The 19,056-nt window shown below is 44.3% G+C and overlaps 1 protein-coding gene across 12 annotated transcripts in view; it reads left to right on the top strand.

Moving 5' to 3' along the window:
• HDAC5 (histone deacetylase 5) overlaps positions 1-19,056 on the top strand; it is a 107,108-nt gene that overhangs the window by 62,809 nt on the left and 25,243 nt on the right. For 4 of the 12 annotated variants that reach the window (XM_044295918.1, XM_044295916.1, XM_044295919.1 and 1 more), the window contains exon 3: positions 13,244-13,315. The exons of 2 other annotated variants lie outside the window; for them this stretch is intronic. In XM_044295918.1, coding sequence (XP_044151853.1) covers positions 13,244-13,315 — 72 coding nt within the window. Of the gene's footprint in view, positions 1-12,911; positions 13,316-19,056 lie in introns of those variants that run through there. 6 more of the 12 variants (XM_044295914.1, XM_044295920.1, XM_044295915.1 and 3 more) reach the window with 4 other exon arrangements.

The raw sequence follows: 19,056 nt of genomic DNA on the forward strand, positions 1-19,056 counted from the left end.
TTATATCAAGCTGGCAGCTCAGGGGCGGTGTCTTTCCTGCTGCAGCTAAGGGGGCGTGTCCATGCTCTCCCTATCACAGCTCAGGGGGCAGTTGAAGGATGAAACTGAGCATGTGCGGCCTTTAGCAAGGCTACGTTCACACTAGCGTTTCTATTTTCTGTTATTGAGATCCGTTATAGGGTCTCAATACCGTAAAAAAAGTTTCCGTTTTGTCCCCATTCATTGTCAATGGGGACAAAATGTAACTGGACAGAACGGAATGCTCCAAAATGCATTCAGTTCTGTTTGGTTGCGTTCTCATACAGAAGAGCAAACCGTTTTCTTTCCGTCATGGGATCCGGAGCAAGACGGATACATCATGACCCACAAAGTCAATGGGGACGGATCCGTTTAACTCTGACACAATCTGACACAATAGAAAATGGATCTGTCCCCCATTGACTTTCAATAGAGTTCATGACGGATCCGTCTTGAGTATGTTAAAGATAATACAACCGGATCCGTTCATAACAGATGCAGACGTTGTATTATCAGTAACGGTAGCGTTTTTGCTGAACCCTGCCGTATCCAGCAAAAACGCTAGTGTGAAAGTAGCCTCAGCCGGACAAAGAAATAGGAAAAAGAAAAACAGCAGGTGGCGCTATACCGATACATTTTATTGAATAAATCAGTGGCTATACAAAATTTTTCATTTCATGCAGTAATCAGTATTCAGTATGTCCCTGACCCAGCAGTTCGGTGGCCGTTACGTGGGATACAACCCACAAATCCAATAGCATATATGGAAGGGTTCTAGTGATTCCCTAACATTTCAGGGTAAAGGTCCTTTTACACAGGCGGGTAAATTGCTTGAACAAGACCAGACTGATGGTATAGAAGGTCGTGCTCGCTTACTTTCATTTCAGATCACTTTGTAGAGGATTGAACAGGTGATTGTTCTTCTGAACGTTCCTTCATACTGCGCCTCTCATTGAATTTCCATAGTGTGTTGGCATCTTGGGGAAATGTGCTGCAGATAATCCATGATTTTTATGGCCACGTAAAAGTTGCAGTCATTGACAGAAAAGCATTATTATAGCTTTATAGGCTATGGGAACTTTTTGGTAATTTTTTTGTATCATTGCCTTTCACTCATTTTGGACTAAAATGTTTTTTTGTTTTTTTTTCACTTAGTTGTTATTAAATATTTGAATATTTTCAACAGTTTTTGTTCTACAGCCTTCATTTTCAGTGTATCAGCAGACCATTTCTTTCTGCTTTACATCGAATCTGTCAGGGAGCTGCTCTGACGGCTCAATGTTTTCGCCTTTACCTTTGAACTCCGGACAGCTCATAAATACTCATTTAAGCCGTATTCCTTTCAGTTTGATGAGAATTTAGCTGTAATGACTGTTTATGAGCTGCCAGGAAAGTACAGTTATAAGGACTACACTTTGAGGCATCAGAGCGGCTCCTTGACGGATTTAGAGTAAAACCGAAAGCAATAGGCTGCAGATATACTGAAAACAAAGGCTGTAGAACAAAAAACGTTCACATTGTTTTACTAAAGACCAATTGGAAAAATTATTTGTAGCCCAAATGGAATAAAGTGCAATGATAAAAAAATCAACCCTAAAGTAGCCAAATTCGGGACAGTTGGCCACTATGGGCCTAGAGCGCTATGGCCTCTTCAGACAGTTGATCATCGGGGGGGGGGGGGGACCCCACCAATAAGATCAAATCTCAACAACCCGTTGAAAAGGTATATCTCAACGCGATCTAGTTGTTGACTTGATGGCACTTAAATGAGTTGTATGCAATGAGAGGAACATGGCTGCTGGCTTTCAGAAACTGTGCCATTCTTGTCCATGGTTTTGCTATTGCAACATTGCATTCAATATGCTATACTGGATACAACCAGTGGGCAAACGTGGCGCTGTTTATGAAAAAAAAAACCGCCAATATGAGTCTGCTAAGATAAAGCAGGTCACCAAGGACACCTCCTCTATATCTGTTATTGTTAGGGAAACCATAGGTCCTCTGATCAAAACTGTCTAGTATTAAAGTGGTTCTTGTTGCCCATAGCAACCAATTAGAGCTCAGTGTTCATTTTTCCAGAGCAGTTTAATAAATGAGAGCTGAGCTCTGATTGGTTGCTGTGGGCAATAACTGAGGCCCATAGGCTGTTCCAGCCGTTGTGAGGCATTACATGGTGTTCAGTGGGCGTTCATTCATTTCACTGCATGCCGTCCCCTCTCTAAAGCATAAAGCCATGCCCTCCCCCTCCATAACCTTAATATACCCTTCAGTGGATAGTATAAGAAAGGTTGACAGGCCTTTTATAAGCAAAGTCTGACTATATGTGTATAGCACCTCACAGATCACCCCATTGAGGTGTGTAGTACACAATATAGCGGGCCCGTATACAATGCAGCACTCTGTACTAATTTACCACATGGCTCCTTCAGTAGAGAACCCAAAATGGACTCCAAATGAAACGCCTAAAATATACAATACAAATAATAAAACCGTCACCTAGTTCACATACAGCCCCAGCTATGGCCAATAGAAAGGTGACCACGGTATTTGCATCCCTTTAAATGAGTCATTGCATCCATTACATGGCAGGGTTATATGACATTTAAAGCTGACCTCCAGCGTGCATACTTTCACTATCTGTGTATGATAATATTTCTTTATTTTTAGACTGCCCTTGGACTGTTTTGTCTGTGCAATCTTTAAAGGGAATGTGTCATCAGAAAATGATTGTTTAAATCACATTTTTATGTTAAATGTATTTTTTTTTGAGTTTTAGTGATTTTTTTTTAATTTATTTACCATGTCACAAATCTTTTTTTTTTAAATGCATATAATCCTGCAATTTTCACACTGGCCATTAGGCCTAATAATACATAATGATTTCCTGTTCTGTACAGATCACTTTTCAGTAGCCATTATTGCCACAGGCTGAATTACGATGAGAATTAACACCTCTATATAGATAACACAGCATCCACCATTCACAATAGGTGATATAACAGCTTATCTACTCCCTCCTGACCTCTGTACAGCTCACAGAGCATGCCTTGAAAACTGTCCTATAGAAGTCAATGAGCCGGCTCCTGTCCATTGTGTCTGTGGCCCGTGTAGCTGTTCTCAAAAGACAGGAAGTCTTAACATATTTTAAGTCTAGTGGCCAGTGCGAAAAGTGCTGAATTTTTATTTTTATTTATTTTAAATATGGATAGAAATTTTAAAAAAAATAAAAAAAATTCTAAGAAAAAAATAATGTTTAAAATAAAAATGTGTATCATTTTCTGATAACACATTCCCTTTAAGGATTTTCTAGATCAGGGATCAGCAACCTTCGGCACTCCAGCTGCTGTTAAACTACAATTCCCGGCATGCTCCATAAATTTCAATGGGAGTTTGGAGAACAGCAGAGTAAGTATGCATGCTGGGAGTTGTAGTTTCACAACAGCTGGAGTGCAGGAGGTTGCCTACCCCTGTTCTAGATAATGTCGTTTAAGAGTGTGCCCTGTAGTGTTTTTTATGCAGCTGCTAAACCATGACATACCGTTTGCCTGGTATTTATGTGGCGGTTTTGCCTCGTTGACTCGTTTATTCACAATAGATCATAGAACAAATATCAGATGTTGCAAGTGAGACATTTTAAGATTTCATGAGAAAAATTAAGTCATTAAGATGGCAGCAACGCATCTCAAAAAAGTTGGGACAGGACCATGACTACCATTGTGTAGCAAGTATAGAAGTGAGGAGACCAATTGCTGGAGTTCTCGGAGAAGAATGTTGTCTCATGTAATATTCTAGCTGCTCAACAGTCTTGGGTCTTCTTTGCTGGATTTTTTCATTTCATGATGTGCCAAATGGTTTCTATTGGTGAAAGGTCTCTTCTTCTGGGAAGCCATGCTGTTGGTGGATGCAGTATGTGGTTTAATTATTGTCTTGTATTGTCCTGTATTGCTGAAATAAAACCTCTATATATGGTTCAGCATTGATAGTTCCTTTCCAGATGTGTAAGATGCCCATGCCATAGCTACTAATACCAACTCTATACCATCAGAGTCGCAAGATTTTGAACTGTGTGCTGAAAACACGCTGGATGGTCCCTCTCCTTTTGAGTCCTTAGGACATGGCATCCGTGGTTTCAACAAAGAATTTCTAATTTTAATTCATCTGACTACAGAAGTTTTCACTTTTTCCTCAGTCCATTTTAAATTAGCTTTGGCCCAGAGAGGACACAGCGTTTGTGGATTGTGTTGACATATGACTTCTTCTGTGATTGATGCAGCTTAAACTTTTATTAATGGATTGCACAGAGAACTGTGTTCACAGAGACTGATTTCTAGAAGCCCATACAGTGATTTCCAGTACAGAATCATTTCTGTTTTTAATGTAGTGCCTTCCGAGGACCCGTAGATCACGAGCATCCAATATTGACCATCGGCCTTGTTCCTTGTGCATATGAATTTCTTCAGATTCTGACTTTCTTGAAAGTATTATGTACTTCAGATGGTGGGATATTCAAAAGAATATGACGTTGAAGAGCATTTTTTGGAAATTGTTTCACAATTTTTAGATTCAGTGCCTGCAGCACTCCAGGAAAAATGAGCACCACCACCAGTGTTCAGTATCAGTGAAGATCCCAGGCATCTCATACTACCTATTATGACTATATTATAGTCGCTAACTTTAAGAATAGCCTTCATTGAGATTATACATGTGGCGCAACCTCAACCTCAAATATTGGTAACACCCTCCCATAGGAAAAGCCAGAGCACCCTTACTGACAGAGCCCCCCCCCCCCCCCCCATTAACAGTGCCAGCCAGAAAGTGCATCCATTAACAGTGGCATCCAGAGAATGACCCCATTAACACTGTCAGTTAGAGAGTGCCCCTCGTAACAGTGGCAATAATAATTAACAGTGCCAACCATAGGGTGCCCCCATTAACAGTGCTAACCAGAGAATGCCCCCATTAACAGTGCCTGCCAACCAGAGAGTGTCCCTATTAAAAGTTCCAGCTAAAGAGTGCCCCTGTTACAAGTAGTAAAGGAACCATTATTGACAGTGCCAACCAGAAAGTGCCTCCTTTGACTGTGCCCGAGAGAGAATGCCCCAATTGACAGTCCCAGACAGAGAGTGCCCTCATTGGCAGTGTCCAATCATGATAAACTGTTCACTTTTACTGAGTATTGGAAACCATCTTCATTTAAGGGGCTGGACATCAATACCCCCTTCCCAACCTTTCTGTCCTGTCACGTGTGACCCCACTAAACTTCCATAGGATTGTGGGTATTGGCCAATGTCACTTGCAGGTGTCGCCACTTTCATCTGCGTAAGCTGGCATTCTTTTTACCAGAGTTTCCCTTTAACCCTCCAGTATCAGGTGACTTCACTGTATGGCTTTGGTCTGTACCAATGGGATGACACTTCTCTGTGATGTTTTGTAGTCAGTTCTGGGCACATTAGAAGACCTTTTCATCCATGATAACCCTGCTTAAGGAGTGCAGGCAGGTCAGGCTTTAGTTTAATGACATGCTTCTAGAGTGAGGTCCCAGCTATATATTTCCACCGTGTCTAATAATAACGTACATCTTGCTATTTATGTGGGGAATTCAGAGTGACATCTTAATGATACTGTGCAGATCAGTGCGCTGTGTTTTCCACCTATCTACCAGTCTGGACTTCTCCAGGCATATAAATAGGTTTTGTAATGTGTAGCTTTATTAGGTGTTTATATCGTTGTTTGGATTATTATTTTTTCTTCATTTGCTGCTTTCCTCCATTAAGGGATTTTCCAGAATTGTGATACTCAGTATAGGCCATCAATATCAGATCGGTGGGAGTCCAATACTCAACAACCCCGCAGATCATCTGTTTTGGGGTGTCTCCAGTCCTGGAAATATACATCTATTTTGATATAGTGGATAGAGCTGGTTACTGCAATGCTGCTTCCACTGAAGTGAATGGCACCGGAGTTGCATTACCAGCTCCATCCAGTACACAATGGACACCTTAAAACAGCCCGCCAATGTTATATTGATGGCTCATCCTGAGGTTAGGCATGAATATGAAAATTCTCAGTAACCCCATTCAATTGAAGTGAGATAAAGATACACTTTCTGATCAGTGAGGATCTTCAGAGGTGGTTCAGTGGTAGGAAGTGGTAGGATGCTCGCAGTTTAGGTAAAAAAAATCAATGAACTTGGGTCAATAATGGCATCTGAGAATGTAGATTTAGTGGCTGTTACGGAGACATGGTTTAATGAAAGAAATGACTGGGACATAACCATACCAGGGTACTCTTTATACAGAAGAGACAGAGAAGGCAAGAAAGGAGGAGGAGTGGCCCTGTATGTGAAAGATAGCATTAAATCTAACCTAATACAAGTTGGTGAGGCCAACATAGAGTCAGTTTGGGTTACGTTGCAGTTTGCTAATCATGCAGTAACTCGTGTAGGTGTGATATACAGACCACCTGGTCAAGTTAAAGAACTAGATGATCTACTAGTTGAAGAAATAGCTAAAATGACAATGAAAGGAGAAGTTATCATTATGGGAGATTTCAATCTTCCAGATATAAACTGGAAAACCAAAATAGCAAGTTCTACCAGGAGTACAGATATTCTAAATTCCCTACTGGGGTTATCCCTACAACAAATGGTTGAGGAGCCAACCCGGAGGGAGGCCATTTTGGATTTGGTATTCACAAATGGGGATTCGGTATATGATGTCATTGTAGGCGAAACCTTCGGATCTAGTGATCACCAGTCAGTGTGGTTTAATATAAGAACTGTGAAAGAGTCCCACCACACAAAAACAAAAGTTTTAGATTTTAGAAAAACAGACTTTTCAAAAATGAAATTAGTCATAAATGAGTCCTTATCAGACTGGAACGGATTACATGGAGTCCAGGAGAAATGGGACTACTTAAAAGGTGCATTATTGAAGGCAACAGAAAATTGCATTAGACTTGTCAGTAAAAGCAAAAAAAGGAAGAGACCACTGTGGTACTCAGCAGAAGTGGCCCAAATCATTAAAAATAAAAAGCTAGTATTTTGTAATTATAAAAAAAACCAGAGCAATGAAGATAAGGAAATCTACAAGATTAGGCAGAAAGAGGCCAAGCAAGTTATAAGAACTTCTAAAGCGCAGGCAGAAGAAAAACTAGCTCAGTCTATGAAAAAGGGGATAAGACATTCTTCAGATATATAAATGAAAAAAGGAAATTAAAACAAGGAATAACTAAATTAAAAACAAAGGACGGAAGGTATGTAGAAGAGAATAAAGGGCTAGCCGACTGCCTTAATGAATACTTCTGTTCAGTTTTTACAAAAGAAAAAGAAGGAGAAGGACCTCCACTAGAAAGGATGACTAATAAATCGTTTGATGCATGTGTCTTTACAGAGGAAGATGTTCTAAGTTTGCTGTCTAAAGTGAAGACAAATAAGTCACAGGGGCCTGATGAGATACACCCAAAATTATTAAAAGAGCTTAGTGGTGAGCTGGCAAAAACGTTAACAGATTTATTTAACCAATCATTAGTAACAGGAGTCGTCCCGGAAGATTGGAAATTGGCAAATGTCGTGCCCATTCACAAGAAAGGTAGTAGGGAGGAATCGAGCAACTATAGACCAGTGAGTCTGACATCAATAGTAGGCAAATTAATGGAAACCCTATTAAAGGATAGGATTGTGGAACATCTAAAATCCCATGGATTGCAAGATGAAAAACAACATGGGTTTACTTCAGGGAGATCATGTCAAACAAATCTTATAGATTTTTTTGACTGGGTGACTAAAATAATAGACGGTGGAGGTGCAGTAGACATCGCATATCTAGATTTTAGTAAGGCTTTTGACACTGTCCCACACATAAGACTTATCAATAAACTGCAGTCATTGAGCATGGACTCCCATATTGTTGAGTGGATTAGGCAGTGGCTGAGTGACAGACAACAGAGGGTTGTAGTCAATGGAGAACATTCAAAACAAGGTCATGTTACCAGTGGGGTTCCACAGGGATCTGTACTGGGACCAATTTTGTTTAATATCTTCATAAGTGATATTGCAAAAGGCCTCGATGGTAAGGTTTGTCTTTTTGCTGATGATACAAAGATATGTAACAGGGTTGATGTTCCTGGAGGGAAACGCCAAATGGAAAAGGATTTAGGAAAACTAGAAGAATGGTCAGAACTCTGGCAACTGAAATTTAATGTGGATAAGTGCAAGATAATGCACCTGGGGCGTAAAAACCCAAGGGCAGAATATAGAATATTTGACACAGTCCTGACCTCAGTATCTGAGGAAAGGGATTTAGGAGTAATTATTTCAGAAGACTTAAAGGTGGGAAGACAATGTAATAGAGCAGCACGAAATGCCAGCAGAATGCTTGGATGTATAGGGAGAGGTATAAGCAGTAGAAAGAGTGAAGTGCTTATGCCGCTGTACAGAACACTGGTGAGACCTCACTTGGAGTATTGTGCGCAGTACTGGAGGCCATATCTCCAGAAGGATATAGATACTCTAGAGAGAGTTCAGAGAAGAGCTACTAAACTAGTACATGGATTGCAGGATAAAACTTACCAGGAAAGGTTAAAGGACCTTAATATGTATAGCTTGGAAGAAAGAAGAGACAGAGGGGATATGATAGAAACTTTTAAATACATAAAGGGAATCAACTCGGTAAAGGAGGAGAGCATATTTAAAAGAAGAAAAACTACCACAAGAGGACACAGTTTTAGATTAGAGGGGCAAAGGTTTAAAAGTAATATATGGAAGTATTACTTTACTGAGAGAGTAGTGGATGCATGGAATAGCCTTCCTGCAGAAGTGGTAGCTGCAAATACAGTGAAGGAGTTTAAGCATGCATGGGATAGGCATAAGGCTATCCTTCATATAAAATAGGGCCAGGGACTATTCATAGGATTCAGATATATTGGGCAGACTAGATGGGCCAAATGGTTCTTATCTGCCGACACATTCTATGTTTCTATGAATTACACCCATGTTCTGCTGCTTATGGGGCCACAACACCTCTCTGCTCCAGAAGAGGACACCAGCATGGCATATAGTTGGAGGGGAACCCTGTTACAGATTTTGCAGTGGGGCTGTGGAGCTTCAAATTACCCTGCCGGGACCCGCACCAATGTCTGTAACTAAGGACCTGTGCTCTCAGTTGAGTAGAGTTGTGTTGCAGTTTTTCACCTAGCACTGGGTTGGACAATTTGGTTTGACATTGATCAGACTTTGGCATAGGTATTTAATGTGTCTATGGTGAGATTGTCACCAATCTTTCCTAGAGTCCTGAACTTCAAACTTGATAATATTCATATGTTGGAAGTGAGGATATACTTACTACCTTAGCTTAAAGCTTCTGGGCTCCAATGCTAAATCTATATCATGCCCACACCTACCATGTACTAATTATAATGCTGGTGTCTTCTTGTCAGAGATCCTTCAGACACAAGGGTTTCGATGCAACTTTGCCTTTGCACCTACATACCACAATAAGGTGGGTGGAAATACTCTCCATCTTGTTCAGATACATTGGGGATGTCAGTAGACACTTACAATCGGATATTTTATAGACACTTTATCTACATGCTTTCTTTACTATATACACCCATAGAAGTAGGTTATATATGCTTGTCATCTGCCACTAGAGCTGTCAACACATCTACTCTGTTATTATGGACTGCAGGTATATCTTTATAGACCATCATCCCCTGCTCACTGCGTTCTTCTATCTCCAATTTACCTTCCACCTACCTAACCAGCTTCTAGTCTTTCCCATAGGATTTAATGAGACTGTAATACCTTAATTCCATTAATCAGTGAGGGCCCATCTTCTCTACTGGGGTCAGCTCCAGTTGTGTAGTTAGATAACTGTTGGCTGACCGCTATCTCTTTGCCCCCCCCCCCCCAAATAGTGCTTGACCGCTTATGCATTATGCATATGTTATGAATAAGGAGAGGGGATAAAGCTGCTGCCAGGCACCTCTGGTGGCATCCTATTATTATTATTTATTATTAAAGCGCCATTCAGTCCATAGCGCTGTACATATGATAAGGGTTGCACATACATAATACAGACAATTGCACTAAGCATGAACAAGACGGGTTACAAACTGGTACAGAAAGAGAGAGGGCCCTGCCCGTGAGGGCTTACAATCTACATGGTATGGGAGAAGGACACAGTAGGTGCGGGTGAAGTTGGTCATAGCGGTATGGAGGCAGCAGGGTCACTGGTTATAGGCTTGTCTGAAGAGGTGGTTTTCAGGTTTCTTTTGAAGGATTCCACTGTAGGTGAGAGTCTGATATGTTGGGGTAGCGAGTTCCAGAGTATGGGGGATGCATGGGAGAAATCTTGGAGTCGATTGTGGGAAGAGGCGATAAGAGGAGAGGAGAGAAGGAGGTCTTGTGAGGATCGGAGAGTGCGTGTGGGGGTGTATCGGGAAAGTAGTTCAGAGTTGTAGGGAGGGGACAGGTTATGGACGGCCTTGTATGTATTTGTTAGTATTTTTAAGTGAATTCGCTGGGCAATGGGGAGCCAGTGAAGGGATTGGCAGAGGGGAGAGGCAGAGGAGTAATAGGGTGAGAGGTGGATTAGTCGGGAAGCAGAGTTGAGGATAGATTGGAGGGGTGCGAGAGTGCTAGATGGAAGGCCACAGAGGAGAGTGTTGCAGTAGTCTAGGCGGGAGATAATGAGGGCATGTACAAGCATTTTCGCTGATTCAAAGTTAAGGAAAGCACGGATACGGAAGATGTTTTAGAGTTGGACGCAGCAGGTGGTGCAAAGGGCTTGGATGTGCGGTCAGAAGGAGAGGGCAGAATCCAAGGCCACGCCAAGGCAGCAGACTTGGTTGACCGGGGAAGAGTGTGCAGCCATTGATCGTGATAGATAGGTCTGTTGGAGGGGGTTCAGCAAGATGGGGGAAAGAGGATGAATTCTGTTTTATCCATGTTAAATTTTAGAAAGCGAGAGGAGAAGAAGGATGATATAGAAGATAGACATTGTGGGATTCTGGATAGTAAGGTGGTGATATCTGGACCAGAGAGGTAGATTTGTGTGTCGTCAGCGTAGGAGTGACACTGAAAGCCATGGGACTCTATGAAGCTGTCCCAGGCCAAAAGTGTAGATAGAGAAGAGCAGGGATCCTAGGACAGGGCCTTGCGGGACACCAACAGAGGGGGAATGAGACGAGGAGGTGGTGTGAGAGTGGGAGACGCTAAACGTCCGGTCTGTGAGGTATGATGTGATCCAGGAGAGGGCCAGGTCAGTGATGCCAAGAGATGAGAGAGTTTGCAACAGAAGGGAGTGGTCAACAGTGTCGAAGGCAGAGGACAGGTCAAGGAGAAGCAGGACAGAGTATTGTTTCTTGGTTTTGGCTGTCAGTAGGTCGTTGGTGACTTTGGTTAGGGCAGTCTCAGTCGAGTGGTGGGGTCGGAAGCTTTCTGATTTTAACAAAAGGATGGGGCATGTTCCTCTTCTGCTGTCTTCCATTTCCCATCCTGTAAACTACCAGATGGATGGGGTAATGTGCTGTATGACATGTCACCAAGCAGCATGTGACCCAACAGTGACATGTGCCCAAGTGGTAAGTCATTGGCTGCAGCAGTGAACGTGACCCTGTCCATCCTGAGAAAGCAGGAACAGAGCAGCAAAGAGCAGGTGAGTATGATTTTATCAACAGGTGCAGTTGGCTAGGCTTCAAATTTAAAATGGTGCAAAAAGCTGGAAAACCCCTTTAAGTGGTCCCTTGGGTGATAGCTGTCCATACAGGAGGTAACTGTCTGCCGAATCATCCCATAAATACACATGCTTGGCTAAGCGTGCATATGTAGGGAGGGGGTGAAGCTGCTTCCAGACTCTTCTGGCAGCAGCTTATCTACCTGCTAACAAAAGGAATGGGCAAATGACCCAAAGTGCCCAGCCATTATCTCCCCTGACATCTGCCTTTGGGGTACAGTCGGGAGGCCACCACACACATTAGGTGGTTGGCCAAACCCACTGAAATTGGCACTTTCGGCTGATACACATCTAATGTGTATAGCCAGCTTTAATGTCATGCCCATCTTTTGCTTGACAAGCATGAAGCAAGTCTATCCAGATAACCGTGGGCCCCCCAGCCCATTTGCCCCTGGCATTTGTCCTTGGCTGGTGCAGACACAAGTTCTGGTCTCTATGACATATGAGGATATACCGGTATCAATCCCGAGGGTCAGGACAGAGTAGTCTTTACTCTCCCCTCCCAGATCTGATAAGTATTCCAGTATGCTTCTCTGCCTGGTGCCTACTGGGCATAACCCAAGAGATTTCTCACTGCAGAGGGACCTTTCCACGGAGAAGATGTGTAATAGTAGCTACTATGACTGATGAATATGTTGATGTTGGGTTGCCATCAATCAGGGCACATGGCTTCAGTACGGATTTTTGTTGATAGTTGGATCGTTAACTACAATCATTGTGTCTATGGCCAGTCTAAACCTGTATTACTGTGCTGGTGCCCCCCCCACCTGCCCTGCGCTCATCACTCCCTGCGCACTCTCCCTCCGCAGTGCTTGCACTCTTCTTTCCTCTCCACTTCACACATCTTCTTCCCCGTCTCATCATTATTGTCTCAGGACTCGGCTGCTCTTCTTCTTGCTGTCATTTCTTTTTTGCACTTTCTAACTTATGTTATTATGATGTGATTTTATGCACTTTTTGCTGGTGGCTGATGCCTCATATATCGCTGCATTTGTCTAGTGTAACACTTAGTCTCTGTTATTTCGGAGCAGTCCTGATGGCCCCCCCAGCTCTCTCCTTTCTCCCTCGTTCTCTCTCTCCTGTCTATTTATATCTGACTCCTCCTCTACTGTGCTATTTCAGTCGCTCTGCTGCAGAGCCTTCCACTTGCAGCCCAACAGTTCACTAGGCAGGAGGGGGAGGGCAGGGTACGGGCCTAACTATACCTCCTAGCACCACTGGCACTGCCAGCCACTGCCACCTTCTTCCTTTTGGATATGGATTATCTGACCTCTGTGGGTACACTGAGCCTCTCGTAAAGAAGACCCAAGAGTGGAGGGGTTGTTGGGAGATAGGGTGTGCTTTCTTGGGAAGAGGGGAGGGGAGTTCGGCTGGTTGTTGGTGGCTGGCAGCAGAGGGGGGTCCGGGAATGTTGCTGGTTCCCAGAGCCCTGGCGCTGCCTGACATGCTGCAGACTATTTATGAGACAGAGCCTTGTGTGTCCTCTGCAGATGGTGTTAAGGGGCGAGAGCCAGCGTTGGAGCTCCTCAGCCGGGCACAGGGGCATGCGATGCCCGCTGCAGGTGAGCAGCATTTCCTTGCTCCATTCATAGGAAATTTGTGCTTGTCATCCATCCACCCACATCACTACGCTCTTCAGTGCTGATCCAACAGCTTGTCCTGTCTAGGACCAAACTCTAACATAGTTTCTGTTCAGATGCCCATTCGTGCTATGCCATGTGGTGGCACAGTGGGCTTCCATGCAACCTTTATAGACTTCCCTGTCTTGCCCCCTGCTCTTAGTATGTACCAACGTTGCATCTCAATTACTGGTTGTGACTATACACCATCCTGCTGATCTTCTGCTGCTCCCATCTTCTCACCTTCTGTTCTCCATCTCCTCTTATGTTGTGACATCTGGCGGGGATCCTCATATTACTCAATGCTCACATATATTACCTCTGTACATGGTGGCTGGAGTCTACATCATGCTCTATTTTTACTGCTACAGCCCCATCTGCATGTATTGTGTTGCTTCCCTTGTATACAAACCATCCACCTAATACCTTTATAATCCTTCTAATACACAGATACTGTCCCCCTAATACACAGGTGTCAGGAGATCGTCCACCTTCCTGCCAGAACACGAGTATCAGCACATAACTCTTTAGCCCCCTAGTATGCAGGTATTGGGGCACATATATTATCATCCTCATACACGGGTACTGGGGCAGATTCACCTATCGTCCCACTACATAGTTCAGGGCACATACATCTGTCACCTAATACATGGGTATCAGGACACATACATCAGGATATACGCCTCTCATTACACCTCTATTTTTATGATATACTAATATTAGCCCTACTGCTAATACACAGGTATCAGGATATATATACCTATACCCTATACATATACCAGTATCATCCTCATTATACACAGGTATCAGATGATATACCAGTATCCTCCTCCTTATACACAGGTAGCACATCATATACCAGTATCCTCCTCCTTATACACAGGTAGCAGATCATATACCAGTATCCTCCTCCTTATACACAGGTATCAGATCATATACCAGTATCCTCCTCCTTATGCACAGGTATCAGATGATATACCAGTATCCTCCACCTTATACACAGGTAGCAGATCATATACCAGTATCCTCCTCCTTATACACAGGTATCAGATGATATACCAGTATCCTCCACCTTATACACAGGTAGCAGATCATATAACAGTATCCTCCTCCCTTATACATAGGTATCAGATCATATACCAGTATCCTCCTCATTATACACAGGTATGAGATCATATACCAGTATCCTCCTCATTATACACAGGTATCAGATCATATACCCGTATCCTCCTCCTTATACACAGGTAGCACATCATATACCAGTATCCTCCTCCTTATGCACAGGTATCAGATGATATACCAGTATCCTCCTCCTTATACACAGGTAGCAGATCATATACCAGTATCCTCCTCCTTATACACAGGTAGCAGATCATATACCAGTATCCTCCTCCTTATACACAGGTATCAGATCATATACCAGTATCCTCCTTATGCACAGGTATCAGATGATATACCAGTATCCTCCACCTCATACACAGGTAGCAGATCATATAACAGTATCCTCCTCCTTATACACAGGTAGCAGATCATATACCAGTATCCTCCTCATTATACACAGGTATCAGATCATATACCCGTATCCTCTTCATTATACACAGGTAGCAGATTATAGAGCATTGTTCTCCTGCTAATGCATATATATCAGAAAATATATCTATATTGGCTTCCTAATACATAGATAAGATATATGCTGATATCTTCCACCCAATACACAGGTTTCATGACAGATAACTATATCTTCCTTCTAATACACAGGTACCTTCAATCTCCTCATAATACATAGTTCAGGGCAGGTATCTCTCCTTATACATCAGGTATTAGGACTTCATCCCCTGTTCTCCAAATATTATCTCCACATTAGATTTCATGCCTTATGTCTTTCTTTCTGAGAAACTTCCTTTCCTCCATTATATTGAAGACGAGCCCTTATCCTTATAAAATTACTTGTCCTCCTCCTAATACACAGAAATCAGGAATAAAACATATAAATCTTGATATACCGCTTCATATACTGATGCCATAATATATAAGCCTCTCCCCCTCCTAGTACACAGGTTGTATTTCTCTGCTCCCCCTAATACACAGGTTGAGGCCTCCGTGCCCGTGCTGCGGACTGCATACGGCGATTCTGCTATACACAGGTCACCAGCCATGTGCATTCCGCATCACGGATGTAGACCAAGTCACTTGAATGGGTCCGCAAATCCGGAGATGCGGTATGGAACGGAAGCACGGAATGGAACCCCACGGAAGCACTACGGAGTTCTTTCGTGGGGTTCGCTTCCGTGCTTTCGTTGCGCAAAAAAATAGAACTTGTTCTATCTTTTTGCAGAATGGACGGATGGCGGACCCCATTCAAGTGAATGGGGTCGCGATCTGCATGCGGCTGCCCAGCGGTCGGTGCCCATGCCACGGCCAGCACATGGTCGTGTGCAAGAGGCCTTAGGGAGATGTATGACACATTGTCTCCTAATACACAGGTATGAAGGCATATATGCGTCGACTCCTCCTAATACACAAGTATATGACATGTACCTGTAATGTAAATCTAATGGCTACAACTCCCAGTACATATATATATACCTATGAATCATTCCTTGCACATGCCTCTCCCCTCTTCCTAATACACTGGCATTATGTGCGCAGAACATATACTCACATATATCTCACTCCTAATACTCTTCTCCCCTACAGGAAACAGAACATACAGCTCATATGCATTAATATACATTTCTCCCCATGGATGGATGGATGTTTTTGTATGTGTACTGTGTGTTTATTAATGTGCGTCTGTATGCATGGGTTTATGAATACTTTATGTATTAAATATGTGTGTATTCTGTCTGTGTACTATATATGTATGTAACAATGTATATTTTGCGTACTGTGTAATGCATGTATGTATTTGTGTTAGTATTCTGTATGTTCCTGTGTTTTTGTTCGATAATTATGCATATATGCATATATATGTGTGTTTATAGATTTATTAATGTATGGGTACCATATACATGGATTTATATATACGCAGCATTTTTATTATAAAAGTGTTTTATGTATAGGTTTTTCCATACACTGTATTTATGTACTTATCTATGTATACTGTATGTATGTGTGTGTGCACAGTGTATAAATGCCACACATGTATGCGGAATAACACACGTGTGCAGGAGATTGTGTGTGTGATGTGTGACGGTCTATATATAATTCCAGCTGTGTAATTTTAGCTCCTCTGATGTCTGCAGACAGGAGGAATGCTGCACAGAATCTGCGCCCCCACCGATCCCCCTCCCCGGGCCTGTATGTGTATATGTGTGTGCCCAGATGAAATCTGAAGCCGCCATTCTCCAAATATTTTATACGTGGATTAATACCGTATTGGTTACAAAAATATCTGTAGTGTCCTCCAGTAGTCCAGAAATATGTCCTATCTATCTATCCATCTATTATCTATCTAATATCTATCTATCTATCTAATATATATCTATCTAATATCTATCTATCATATCTATCTATTATCTATCATCTAGGAGCGAGCGAAGAGCGAGCGAGCGAGCGAGCGAAGAGAGCGAGCGAGAGCGAGAGAGCAGAGCGAGCAGGAGCGAGCCAGCGAGGAGAAGCGAGCGAGCGAGCGAAGGGCGAGCGAGGAGCGAGCAGAGCGAGCGAGCGAAGAGCGAGCGAAGAGCGAGCAGAGCGAGCGAGCGAAGAGCGAGGAGCGAGGAGCGAGCAGAGCGAGCGAAGAGCGAGCGAGCGGAGAGCGAGCGAAGAGCGAGAGAGCGAGCGAGCGAGCGAGCGAGCGAAGAGCGAGCGAGCGAAGAGCGAGGAGCGAGCGAGCGAGCGAGCGAAGAGCGAGCGAGCGAAGAGCGAGCGAGCGAAGAGCGAGCGAGCGAGCGAGAGAAGAGCGAGCGAGCGAAGAGAGCGAGCAGAGCGAGCAGAGCGAGCGAGCGAGCGAGCGAGCGAGCGAAGAGCGAGCGAAGAGCGAGCGAGCGAGCGAGCGAAGAGAGAGCGAGCGAAGAGCGAGCGAGCAGAGCGAGCGAGGAGCGAGCCAGCGAGCGCAGCGAGGAGCGAGCGAAGAGCGAGCGAGCGAGCGAGCGAGCGAAGGAGAGCGAGCGAAGAGCGAGCGAGCAGAGCGAGCGAGGAGCGAGCCAGCGAGGAGCGAGCGAGCGAGCGAAGGGTCGAGGAAGAGCGAGCGAGCGAGCAGAGCGAGCGAGCGAAGAGCGAGCGAAGAGCGAGCAGAGCGAGCGAGCGAAGAGCGAGCGAGCGAGGAGCGAGCAGAGCGAGCGAAGAGCGAGCGAGCGGAGAGCGAGCGAAGAGCGAGCAGAGCGAGCGAGCGAGCGAGCGAGCGAAGAGCGAGCGAGCGAAGAGCGAGCGAGCAGCGAGAGAGCGAGCTGAGCGAGCGAGCGAAGAGCGAGCGAGCGAAGAGCGAGCGAGCGAAGAGCGAGCGAGCGAGCGAGCGAGCGAAGAGCGAGCGAGCGAAGAGCGAGCGAGCAGAGCGAGCAGAGCGAGCGAGGCGAGCGAGAGAGCGAGCGAGCGAGCGAAGAGCGAGCGAGCGAAGAGCGAGCGAGCGAGCGAGCGAAGAGAGAGCGAGCGAAAGCGGGCAGCGAGCGAGGAGCGAGCCAGCGAGGAGCGAGCGAGCGAGCGAAGGGCCAGCGAAGAGAGCTAGGAGCGAGGCAGAGCGAGCGAAAGAGCGAGCGAGAGCGAGCAGAGCGAGCGAGCGAAGAGCGAGCGAGCGAGCGAGCAGAGCGAGCGAAGAGCGACGAGCGGAAGCGAGCGAAGAGCGAGAGAGCGAGCGAGCGAGAGCGAGCGAGCGAAGAGCGAGCGAGCGAAGAGCGAGCGAGCGAGCGAGAAGCGAGCGAGCGAGGAGATCAGAGAGCGAAGAGCGAGCGAGCGGAGAGCGAGCGAGCGATCGAGCAGAGCGAGCGAGCGAGCGAGCGAAGAGCGAGCGAGCGAAGATCGATATCGAAGCGAGCTAGGATCAGCTAGCGAGCGAGAGCGATCGATAGAAGAGCGAGTCGAGCTATCTATCATATCTAATATCTATAATACTAGCTATCATAATATCTATCATATCTATCTATCTATCTATCTATCTAATATCTATCTATCTAATATCTATCTATCTAATATCTATCTATCTATCTATCTAATATCTATCTATCTAATATCTATCTATCATATCTAAAACAGAAAACTACAGCCGCACTATCAGTACAGAGGAATGTGGGTGCAGTCCCCCCAAGACTGTTAGCTATAGTTCAATGGATAATCCAGAATAGAAAAATGAGGCAGCCCTCCAAAGTGGGTGAAAGGGTGCTGAACCTGCTGTATGCAACCCACGTGGGGCGAATAAAGCTGGTCCTCCACCCATTTTGGAGTGCTGCCTCGTTTTTATATTCTGGATTATCTCATATCTATCTGTCCGTCCATCCATCCATCCATCGATTATCTGTCTGTTTCTAGAGCTATCTATCTATCCTCACCTGTACATGTAATATATACCTGCATCCATACTCTACCTATACCAGCTAGCGTCCATGCAGTCAAAGGGCATCCTATGTTATCCTATATATAATGTCTGCATACTTGTATATAGTATATCACACACACAGGTGTTTATAGATGTACTTGCATGTTTCTCTGTCTAGCTGCTGTCCCTCTCCGTCCTCCTGACAGCAGTGCTCCCC

This window comes from Bufo gargarizans, chromosome 6 (genome assembly GCF_014858855.1).
Source record: "Bufo gargarizans isolate SCDJY-AF-19 chromosome 6, ASM1485885v1, whole genome shotgun sequence".
Classification (NCBI taxonomy): Eukaryota; Metazoa; Chordata; class Amphibia; order Anura; family Bufonidae; genus Bufo; species Bufo gargarizans.